The 12,224-nt window shown below is 37.1% G+C and overlaps 1 protein-coding gene across 4 annotated transcripts in view; it reads left to right on the top strand.

Moving 5' to 3' along the window:
• MROH9 (maestro heat like repeat family member 9) overlaps window positions 1-12,224 on the top strand; it is a 132,348-nt gene that overhangs the window by 29,315 nt on the left and 90,809 nt on the right. For all 4 annotated transcript variants that reach the window (XM_003824644.5, XM_055111690.3, XM_055111691.2 and 1 more), the window contains exons 7-8: window positions 34-138; window positions 6,600-6,735. In XM_003824644.5, coding sequence (XP_003824692.2) covers window positions 34-138; window positions 6,600-6,735 — 241 coding nt within the window. The remainder of the gene's footprint in view (window positions 1-33; window positions 139-6,599; window positions 6,736-12,224) is intronic.

Below are 12,224 nucleotides of genomic sequence, written 5' to 3'. Positions count from 1 at the left end.
ATGGTTCTAGGATGACTTTTATGTTTCCAACAGGAAATGCTCGTGTGGATGAGAAAAGATAGCTCATATATGCAAGAGAGAATAATGGTGATCATCAACAAGGTGTTAAGATTTACAGTCACGAAAGTCAGAAAATATGTAAGTCACAGAATATAACAATGCCACCTGATTCTGAAGACTGCATTTCCATAGTGCTGCTTTCCATGTCTTGGGTCCTAACAGTACTTGACAGGTCCTTGGTAATATTGTACTGGTAGGTTGGTTGGGATATCAGAAAAGGAGTCAATATCCCATATGACTTTTTGTCAATCAGAACAGAGTTTCTCAAACAATTGGTTAAGATGCATCATGCTTTATGCAAAGAGCATGAGGGTGTTAAAACCAGATTCTTGCTGACTCTGAAATTTCCTCTGTAGACCACAATTTGTAATCTTTAAAATTCTTCCAACCTTACCTGTCTTCTTATGTATTACTTCCTAAAATAATTTGAAAGCTGTTATTTATTTTAAATTTATACAAGTAATCCTCAAGTTCTTTCATTGTGAAACATGCTAGAGGTAGAGCATAAATCTCCCTTTACTATCCTCTCCACAACAACCCTGTCCTTAGCCATGTCAGCATGATGTGTGTCCTGACAAACCACTTTCAATGTGCACACCCACATATAAAACACACACTGAAATACATAGCTTTATTATTTATTGTTTCTTTACTAAAGTTATATTCACATATGGTTCTACAATTTGCTTTTTTTCACTGAAACAATACATCCTATAGACATTTTCATGTCAACATATGTAGACTCATTTTATTATTTTAAATACAGTATATAGCCCATAGTTTTGACATATTATGATCCATTTAGCTATTTTTCAGTTGATGGACATTAAAGTATCATTTAATTTTTTTCTGCTTCAAACAATACAAAACAGGCATCTTTGTGCAAGTACATGAGTGTGTACCTGGAAAGGCTTAGAAAGATAATGGTCAGATAAAGAAGTATGATAGGTTAAAGTTTAGTAACACAAAATTGTCCACCAATTTGCATTCATGTAAATATTAAGGTGCCCATTTCCCCACACCTTCACAAATACTGGGATACAATCAGACTTTTTAATTTTTGCATTTCAGATGGAGAACAAATAGGTATGTCATAATCACCAGTATTTACTGAGTTTGTCTATATTTTGAATGACATCATGGCCTGCCTTCTCAAAAACCTTATACTACCTATGAACATTTCCCTTTTGTGGATACTGTATATTCAGCCTCTGTTTCCCAACTCATCCTTCACAGCGATTTGTAAACATACTCTGCTAATTACTTATCTGATTGCTGGAGTCACTTCAGGAGGAGATAAAAGTAAAGAGGGTGAGAAACATGCATTCATGATGTTATCTTTATCCATTTTCTACTGCTTGTACAAGCAGTCCCCAGATTTATTGAGATGAAGAATCTAGATCAGCTTTGTAATACCTCTGAATTTTTACTATTTTGTTTAAACTCAGCTTTGGAACATAATACAATTTACTTAGATGGGGGACACAGTCCAGAGTGTTGTTTGTATCATGCTAATTCCCTATTTCAGTGTCCAAAAAAAGAGAGTGAGCAGCTTATTTCAATCTTCTGATTCTCTGACCTGGGAAGGCAGCCTTTCTCTAACTTCTAAAATAGCTCGAGTTATACATTTGGTGTCCAGAAGATTCACCACTGAAAATTTTGCAAGTGAGGCTTGAAATTAAGTGTATCTCACCACTCAAGACTGTTTTCTGCACAGCTCCTAAAATGTGTTATATACTCAGCAAGTATTTGATGACAATTGTTTGACTAGAGCCTAGTCACATGTTTCTCTCTGCATTTGATATATTCTAGTGAGTTCCACTCAAGTAGCAGATAGGCATTTTGGAGTTTCATCTTCTATCACTTCTTTCCATTACTGTAGTAGAGTTCATTCTCCTTTGCATACATCCCATCCTTCAACTGCAAAGGAATAAATATGTAAATTCACATGTGTAGCAGAAGGTTCTCATAAATTGTTAGTTGAGAGTTCCTAGCTATAACTCAGATTTGTTCGAGAAACCCAACGGAATAACCTATTACTCGGTTCTGCAATGTTCACTAAGTGCCACCAGGTGGAAGTACTTCAGTATTTTCCAGAACATTGAAACTAGAGCTAGAATCAACCAGCTCATCACAATCAAGGAAGCATAAAACTTCAGTAAGTTCGCTTTCTCTTTAAAATAATGTCTTGTAAAGATGATTAAGCCCGTGAAATCAATTGGGGAGGCAAATATACAAAACAAAAAAATCAAAACACATTGTTGACAAATTAAATTCTAAGATTCCCACAGTCCTAGTCTGTGTATCTCTGTATCTGACACATTGTATATCATCAACGAATATTTGTTCTACCCTTCTCTAAGTGCATCCACCTCATTTGTTCTCTGGTACTGTTCCTACACTGGATAGACTTTTTTCTCCATAATAACGCTAGCCTACGTCCTCCAGAGTGTCAGAGATTCTTGTCCTATTGAACAATTCTATCATTTTTATCTTGTCATAAACATTTCTAAAGTGACAATTTGTCTCACATGACTCATGTGCCCATCAGGGTAGAGAAACTCCTGCACTCAAAGCACATGTTCCTTCAATTAAATGGTTCAACTTTCAACAGGCAAAGAAATGTAAGTTAAGCATGTCAACTTATAGCATTAAGATTTTTTTTCTTAGCTTTGTTCCTTTGGCACATCAGCATTTAAAAATGGATGGTGGGTTTCCAGCTAACTCTAACAAATTGCCCATGTGTATATATCTCCTTCTCCTCCAGAGTCCCCATAAAATGATGGTAATAAAATATTTTAAAAGTATAAATACACAGCAACAAAAAGAATTAATGAAGTGTTTTCAACGGGCTAGTGATGCCAACAAATTTCTGGAAGACAGATTAGGTAGAAGATAAAACCTGGCAGGGGAATTGAATGGTGGGAACCCATGAGCATTAGGGTAGGAGTTAGTTGAAAGAAAAGTAGTTTGCCCTGTAGAACCCTAGAGAGTGAGTTATGAAAGGCTGGGAGTCAAAGGCAGGCTGGAAACACATGCATTAATTCAAAGGATTAATTGAAAGCCTGTACAGAAGAATCTACATTGTCCCGCATTCCTCTTGACACACATTGGCAGACAGCAGTTGAGAATTTTTCTTTTGCAAAAACCATTGTTAAGCTCCCTGAGAAAAGAGTCTTGCATTCTGTCTAGCTATAGTACAGCATGACCCCAGCATCCCTCCCAGTTGCTCTAAAACAAAGTACAACAGGTGGCAAGCCTTGCTCACACACAAAACCCCATCAAGAGGCATTACATCCTTAAATATTAAGCAGCAACCACACTTTGTGAAATTTGGGGAAACTCTCCAAATAAAAGAGACCGACAAAGGTAAATAAAGAAAAAAATTACTATTAAAGATAGAGAGACAGGTGGGCTTTGTGGCTCATGCCTATAATCCCAGTGCTTTCAGAGCCTGAGGTGGGAGGACCTCTCGAGCCCAGGAGTTCTAGGCTGCAGTGAGCTATGATCACGCCACTGCAGTCCAGCCTGGGAGACAGAGTGAGACTCCCATCTCCAAAAAAATTAAAAATAAAAATAATTTTAAAAATAAAGAGATAATGCAGGGTACAGATGAGAAAGACATAGGTACATACCGAAAGGAAAGATAAGTAAAGTGAGCAAGACCTATACATTGAATAATTTTATCTAGTCATGGTGAGACCATATTATTGATTTTCAACTTTTAGAACTAATCTATAAATCCAGCACAGGAAAACTTAAATGAGTTACTGAATACAATGTAAATGCTATGAGCTCAAAAGTGCAAAAATTAAAATGCAGAGAATAGTTTAGTTGTTCTCCAACAAGTTACACATAGAATTGCCATTTGACACAGAAATCTTAGGTATATACCTAAAAGAATTTAACAGTTGTTCAAACAAAAACTTGTACAAAGTGTTCATTGCAGCAAAATTCACAGTAGCTGAAAGTGCAATCTAAATGTCCATCAACAGATAAATGAACAAATAAAATGTAACATACACATATGGCATATTATCCACTCAAAAAAAGGAATAAAGTTGTATACATGCTACAACATGCATAAACCTTGAAAACATTATACTAAGTGAAAGAAGCCAGGCACAAAAGGCTACATTTTGTATGATCCTACTTATGTTCCTATTCTGTTATGTTTTATCCTGTTACATTCCTATTCTGTTATTCTGTTCTATGAAACAAGAAATAAAAGTATTAATATATTAGTAAAACACAAAAGTAGAAGAATTAAAAATAATATACTATGATGAGTAATGTTCTCTATTGAGAGAATTGTGGCGAAGTGGAAGAATGGAATTGAGACAGACAATGTCTCAAACTGATGTTAGAAGCAAAGGTGCATTGTTTATAGAAACAGGGGCGACTTCCAGAAGAAGCAGCTGAAAACCATAGAAGTGGTTGCTTCTGGAATCTAGCTCTTAAAACTATCATTATTGTTAAGATAAGGCACTGGAGAGGCCAGATCTACAAAGAAAGGGCACAGTTAAAAGGGCCAGAAAACTAAGCAGGAATACTTAGGTTTAGGAGTGAATACCGAGAAGCTACTTTTCTCCAGTTTTTAAATATCTGCCTCTTTTTAGTACTTGGGTAGATTTTCTATAAAGGCAGGATATATCATATTGAAAGCTCTCAAAGTCTTGTCTTAGAGGAGGGGTAACTGTGGTTGTCACGCTTCTGAAGGGGCTTGGCAGGATATACATCAGTGTGCTCCACGATCCACGCTGCCTTACTCCTCTCTCAGCCTACCTTGGGTCATGTCCCACTTCCTAAACATGCCTTTTTAGTTGGTGACAGTAAGTGGATATGCAGTCTAGGCACGACCACACATACTCTGCTAGAGACATACACCTAGATAGATCCCAACTGGCAAACAGAACAGAAGGAAACCACTAGGAGCTTCATTTACAAAAACATCTACTAAGAACTACAAATCTAACAAGCTCCTGAGCAGGGATAATCAGAGAGGACATTTGAGGCAAAACCTGTAATATAAGATGACTGTAAGGCCAATCCCCTGTAAGTGGTGCTCAGCTTCAGTGAGTTAAGCTGTGAGAAGTACTACTCTTCTCTCATACCCAGTAGAGAGAGAGAAAACTTGATCCTTTTTCTCATGCCCATACACAATGATGGTTTTAAGATCTTGCCATCGAGTGGGAAAAAAAAAAAAAAAACTTGGAATGCAAACCCAAAGAAAAGAACATTCAGGGAAAGAGAGCATTTCTCCCTAGGGCCTAGAGCAGAGGCTGTCTGCTCCCAGATTCTCCAAAGCCACAGAGCTCCTATAAGGGGAAGGACCAGGCCACTCTTTGTACGGGTGGAAAAGAATACAAGGAGAATATCCACGGAAAAAAGAGATTTATAATCTCTCTTCTCCTACTGAGATCATCACTCCCCACATCACAATTCAATTATGGCCTTCGCCCATGACCTAGATGACCCAGGTCACTTCATATTTCTTCCTTAGGAATTTCTGTGTGTGTGTGTGTGTGTGTGTGTGAGAGAGAGAGAGAGAGAGAGAGAGACAGAGTGGGCAGGGAGTGGTGAGTTAAGCCACATAAAGGGTAGGGAAAATGGGGCATGAAAAAGGTCAACAGAAGCAGAAGCAGGCCTTGGGATCCCCCTAGAGTTTACCATCAACAATTGCTCCAATCATCAAAGCCTCTACCTAGGAAAAGTACTCACTTGTCTTGGAGGCAAGAACTATCTGCAAGTCATGCTGCTAGTTTGCCAAATCTACATTTAATCAGAGCCCTTCTTTGTCTAAAAAAAGACATGCAAAGTTGGTAAAGGCCCTCATACTTTCATAAAAGCAAATGCCTTTTCTACCTTTCCTCTTTTCTCTCTCTACTCCCTTCTCTGTTTGGATATTATCTAGCCAGAGAGGTCCATTAAGGTGAAAATCTAAATATTTGATCAGTCTAAGGGTTGAAGAAGTTGTAGAAAGAAATACAGAAATATTTTGGTAGTAGCTTTGACATCAAAAGCAAATGATCTGCATTTTAAAAAAATGAATTTCCTTGAGAGGAGTCAGAATAACTTCCAGAGGAAAAGTGGCATGCCTCCTCAGTGACTTGTAGAAACATCTAGTGTTTCGTATGTGAAGAAGGAAGTACTAAAGGTTTTGGAAATATACAGCCCACCTTACTTTTCTATGTCCTGGGAATGTGCTACCTGCAAGTGACTACCCACTTCATGGCATAGAAACTAACATTAGTTGAGTCACCATTATGTCCAAGTACTTTCCTAGGAATTTTTCTTCTTGTCATCAGTGTTACCCCTTACTCTCCACAATAACTGTTACAAAGTGGAATTTATTGTCTTCATTTCACAGATGAGGAAATTGAGAGTCAGTAACGGGGCCAGGATTTGATTACAGATATTGTAAACTCTGAAGCTTATCTTAGAATCCTAGTCTGATTTATAACAGGATCAGATGTATGCAGACATTTTCATGTTGGCTATGCATAGCAAATGCATGTTCTCCTTTGTTTCTCCATTAGATAAGTGTTGATGCTCCATGTTTGGGTCTCCTGGCAGCAGAGCTGTCTCTTTTGTGTTCCCATGAAGATCCCTCGATTGTAAAACAAGCATCATTGGGAATGTGTCACCTCCTCTACATTGCACGGTGTCAGAACGGTAAGAACGGTTCACCATCTTTTCTCAGGATTACTAAGAATATGTCCCTCGTTATTCAACTTATAGGTCCTGGGAAGGCTCTATGTCTGTTAATTTCTAAATCCTGCCCCAAGAGTCATGGCTATACTTTCTAAAATGTGTCTTTTAATCTTTTTAGCACTGTCAAGAAATTTTGGTAATAGTGTGGTTGGTTCTTCAAGATTTATAAAGTACTGTGCTTAGATTACTTGAGGGTTAATGGTAGGGAGAGGAATGCTGGGTGGATCCAGGGAGGACAGAGAAGGAGAGAGTTTACCAATGGGACTTTAAAAATGTGGTATTTTTTTCTGTCTAATTGAGCATCTGATAGACTACTCAGAAGATTCTTGCTTCAATGGTGGAGAAAAATCAGCCTAGGATTAAAATAAATGTTGCTATGGCTTGTCTAACAAAGCATAAAAGCAAGACCTGAAAGTATTAAGCTATTTCCAAGTAATTTAATTGCATTTTAGAACAAAGCTTAAAAATATTTGTATATTTGTAAGGGGTGGAGCCTCTGTCTATGGAGGCTATGCCTCTGTTTCTGTCCAGGATGTAATAACAGAGAACACATTTACTCTATTTACACTCCTATAGTAAGCAACCTTAAAAATATACATAGTTTTTGGCAAGGCACAGTGGCTCACGTCTATAATCCCAGCACTTTGGGAGGCTGAGGTGGGCGGATCACAAGGTCAGGAGATCGAGACCATCCTGGCTAACACAGTGAAACCCCCTCTCTACTAAAAAATACAAAAAAATAAGCCGGGTGTGGTGGCAGGCACCTGTAATCCCAGCTACTCAGGAGGCTGAGGTAGGAGAATGGCGTGAACCCAGGAGGCAGAGCTTACAGTGAGCCAAGATCATGCCAGTGCACTCCAGCCTGGGTGACAGAGCAAGACTCCGCCTCAAAAAAAAAAAAAATATATATATATATATATACACACACACACACACAGTTTTCAATTCATTGCACATTAAATAATAAAGGACAATGACTCTTGAAAGATGAGGAGGTGAGAATGAATGAGGTGGGGTTTGTAATTGCCTGAGCTTACCACCTACAGTACATTTCTAAGAGCCAACACAAAAAGAGATAAGCCAGTGGTCTCATCAAGTTAAAAAGACAGAAATGGGAGTCCAGAGAGGTCAATAGCTAGGGTTGAAAGGCCAGGGTACCAGAACGGAGTACATGAGTGCATGCACACGCATACACACACACACACACACGCACAAACCCACAAACTCGAGATCTGCAGAGATCTAAAGAGAGCCCCTTTAAGTATTTAGCTGAGTACTAATGAGAACATGCATGCAAGTAAACTGCCTGAGTTTGAAGGGTAGGAAACAACAAAAATGATTAGAGAAAAAGATCCAGTGCTCAACAAAGGCTAGTGATAATGCCTGTGGCTGTAAGCCAGAATTTAAAACCTTATAATTCACAAGTACCGAGGTAGAGTACTCAGACGGGTTTTGTCTCATTAGGAGAAAAAAAATCATCCTAAACTGTTTTAGTGCTACTTAAAAAGGCCTTAAAACAAGATCTAAAAGTATCACTATCTCCAAATATTTTAATTACCTACCAAAACAAAGCTGAAGAATACCCCTAGAAATAAAAAAAAAAGTTCCTGCACTCAACAAGTTAAAATTAACAATGTCTGAAATCCAATTAAAAAAAAATTATTAGGTTGGGCACGGTGGTTCATGCCTGTAATCCCAGCAGTTTTGGAGGCCGAGGCGGGCAGATCACCTGAGGTCAGGAGTTCGTGATCAGCCTGGCTAAAATGGTGAATCCCCGTCTCTACTAAAAATACAAAATTAGCTGAGCATGGTGGTGCGTGCCTGTAATCCCAGCTACTCAGGAGGCTGAGACAGGAGAATTGCTTGAACCTGGGAGGCAGAGGTTGCAGTGAGCTGGTGTCGCGCCACTGCACTCCAGCCTGGGCGATAGAGAAATGGCACAAATGATAGAATGAGTAGAGTGTGACATTAAAAGAATTATTATAACTACATTCCACTTATTAAAGGAATTAGAAGATAAAAACATCTTAAGTAGAGACAGAAAAACTCCTAAAAGACCTATATTGAACCTCTGGAGGTAAAAATTACAATATCTGAGAAGAAAAATTCTCTGGCATGGATTATCAACAACTTTGCAGAAGAAAAGATTAATGAGCTTGCAGACATAGTAATAGTAATTATCAAAATTTAAACAGAGAAATAAATGACAGACAAATAGAGCATCAGTGAGCTATCAGGCATGTCTAATTTGAGTCTCTGAAGAGCCTAATACAGATTTTATTTGAGTCTCTGAAAGTGAGAAAGGGAGGACAGAAAAACAAATTAAAGAATAATGACTGAAAAATTTTCAAATGTAATAAAAGCTATAAACTCACACACTGAAAAGCTCAGCAGAGAACAAGAAATGTGAAGAAAAGAACATCAAGGCACATCATAATTAAATTGCTTACAACAAGTGATAAAGAAAAAAATCTTAAAAGGAGCCAAAGAGGAAAAAGGACATTACATATAGAGAAACAAAGATAAGGGTGACAGCAGATTTCTCAGCAGAAATGACACAAGTTATAGGCAATGAAGGAACATCATAAAATACAGAAAAGAAAAAAAAAGTCAATCTAGAATCCTTAAACCAGTAGAAATATCTTTCAAAATAAAAAGTAAATAAAGACATTTTAGATATACAAGAGTTGGTAGAATTAATTACCATAAGATCTTTAACTGCAAGAAATGTTAAAGAAAATTCTTTTAGAAAAGGAAATTATACCAGACGAAAATCTAGATCTACAAAAAGGAATAAAGAGCACTGGAAAACTTCAGCAATATAGATAAATATTCATTTACCTTTCTTATTTAAATCTCTTTAAATGATAATCAACTCTTTAAAGTAAAGATAATAACAAAAGTAAAATATATAAAAACAACACAAAAACTTAAAGGGAAAAACGTATAAATGTGTTTTAAAATTCTTCTCCTATGCACAAAGTTATAAAATAACACTTGAAAGTAAACTAATAAGTTAAGGATGTATCATCTAAACCCTAAAGCCACCATTAAGATAATATAGCAAAAAGTTATATATATTAAGCCAAAATGGAGCTAAAATGGAATCATAGAAAATAATTTAAAATGAAGCAAAAAAGAATAGAAAAAAAGCAGATAACACAAAATAGGAAACAAATAATCAAGACAAATTTTTAACCCAATCATAATAAATGTAAATATTCTAAATACCCCAAGTAAAAAGGCAGATTGTCAGACTGAATAAAAAGCAAGCCTCAACTATATGCTGCCTACCAGAAACTCACTTTAAATAAAAAACATACATGAATTAAATGTTAAAAGTTAGACAATGATATAACATGTTAACAATAATAAAAAGAAAATTGGAGTGGCTATATTCTATTATTATAAAAAGATATATTTTAGAGATAAGAATGCCTCCAGGGAAAAGAAAGTCATTTCATAATGATAAAGGGATCGATTAATTAAGGAGACATAACAATTCTTTTTTGAATAGATTTAGGGGGTACAAATGCTGATTTGTTGCATGGATATATTCAGTAGTAAGCATCACCTAAACAGTGTACCTTTTACCCATTAGGTCCTTTCTCATCCCTCACTCCCCTTTCACCTTCCCACTTTTATGAGTCTCTAATGTCTATTAATCTGCTCCGTATGCCCATGTGTACACATTATGTAGTGAGAACCTGTGGTATTTGACTTTCTGTTTTGAGTTATTTCACTTAAGAAAATGACCTTTTTTGCCTCAATGATCTAATACTGCCAGTGGGATGTTGAAGACTCCCACTATTATTGTGTGGGATGCTGAAATCTCTCACTATTATTGTGTGGGAGTCTAAGTTTCTTTGAAGAACTCTAAGAACTTGCTGTATGAATCTGGGTGCTCCTGTGTTGGGTGCATATTTATTTAGGATGGTTAAGTCTTCCCATTGAACTGAATCCTTCATCATTTATGTAAATGCCCTTTTTTGTCTTTTTTGATCTTTGTTGGCTTAAAGTCTATTTTGCCTGAGATTAGGTTTGCAACCGCAGCCTTTTTCTGTTTTCCATTTGCTTGGTAGGTTTTTCTCCATTTCTTTATTTTGAGCCTGTAAGTGTCATTACATGTGAGATGGGTCTCTTGAAGACAGCATACCATTGGGTCTTTGTTTTTTATTAAGCTTGCCACTCTGTGCCCTTTAATTGGAACATTTAGCCCATTTACCTTCAAGGTTTGTGTTATTTATGGATTTGATCCTGTTGTGATGTTAGCTGATTAATTATGCAGACTTGTTCGTGTGATTGTTTTACAGTATTACTGGTCTGTGTACTTCAGTGTATTTTTGCTGTAACTGGTACTGGTCTTTCCTTTCCATATTTAGTGCCCTTTTCAGGAGCTCTTATCAGGCAGATCAGTGGTAATGAATTTCTTCAGCATTTGCTTGTCTAAAAAGGGTCGTATTTCTCCTTCACTTAGGAAGCTTAGTTGAGCCAGATATGAAATTCTTGGTTGGAATTTATTTTTTTTTTAAGGATGTTGAAGCCAGGCATGGTGGCTCATACCTGTAATCCCAGGACTTTGGGAAGCTGAGGTGGGTAGATCAATTGAGGCCAGGAGTTTGAGACCAGCCTGGCCAACATGGTGAAACCTCGTCTCTAATAAAAATACAAAAATTAGCTGGGCATGGTGGTGTGTGCCTGTAATCCCAGCTACTCAGGAGGCTGAGGCATATAAAAAAATGATAACATATTTTCTTTTTTTATTTTGACCTTGGAGAATCTGATGATTATGTGTCTTGGGGATGTAGAATTGTGCAGGGGTTGTCTGTATTTCCTGAATTTGACTGTTGACCTGTCTAGCAAGGTTGGGGAAGTTTTCATGGATGATATCCTGAAATGTTTCCAAGTTGTTGGCTTTCTCTCCATCTATTGCAGGGATGCCAATAACACGTAGAATTGGCCTCTTTATATAATCTTGTATTTCTTGGAGGTTTTGTTCTTTCCTTTACATTCTGGTTTCTTTTTTTTCTTTTTTTTTCTGACTGCCTTAATTCAGAGAGCCAGTCTTCAAGTTTCAAGATTTTTTCCTCAGCTTCATCTATTCTGCTGTTAATACTTGCATTTGCATTGTGAAATTCTTGTAGTGTGTTTTTCAGCTCTATCAGGCCAGTTAGGTTTTTTTATACTGGCTATTTCATCAGTCAGCTCCTGTATCATTTTATTGTGAGTCTTAGTTTCCTTGGACTGGGTTTTGCTATTCTCCTGAATCTCAATGATCTTCATTCCTAGCCATATTCTGAATTATATTTCTGTCATTTCAGTCAATCCAACCTGGTTAAGAACCCTTGTTGGAGAACTATTTCAGCCATCTGGAGGACACAAGACACTCTAGCTATTTGAGTTACTCATTCTTTCTCAGTTCGGCATGAGGGTATTCCTTTAACTGCAGT

The sequence above is a fragment of the Pan paniscus genome, chromosome 1 (assembly GCF_029289425.2).
Source record: "Pan paniscus chromosome 1, NHGRI_mPanPan1-v2.0_pri, whole genome shotgun sequence".
Taxonomy (NCBI): Eukaryota; Metazoa; Chordata; class Mammalia; order Primates; family Hominidae; genus Pan; species Pan paniscus.
Note: the sequence above shows the minus strand (reverse complement) of the source record. Positions and strands in the feature narration are given on the sequence as shown.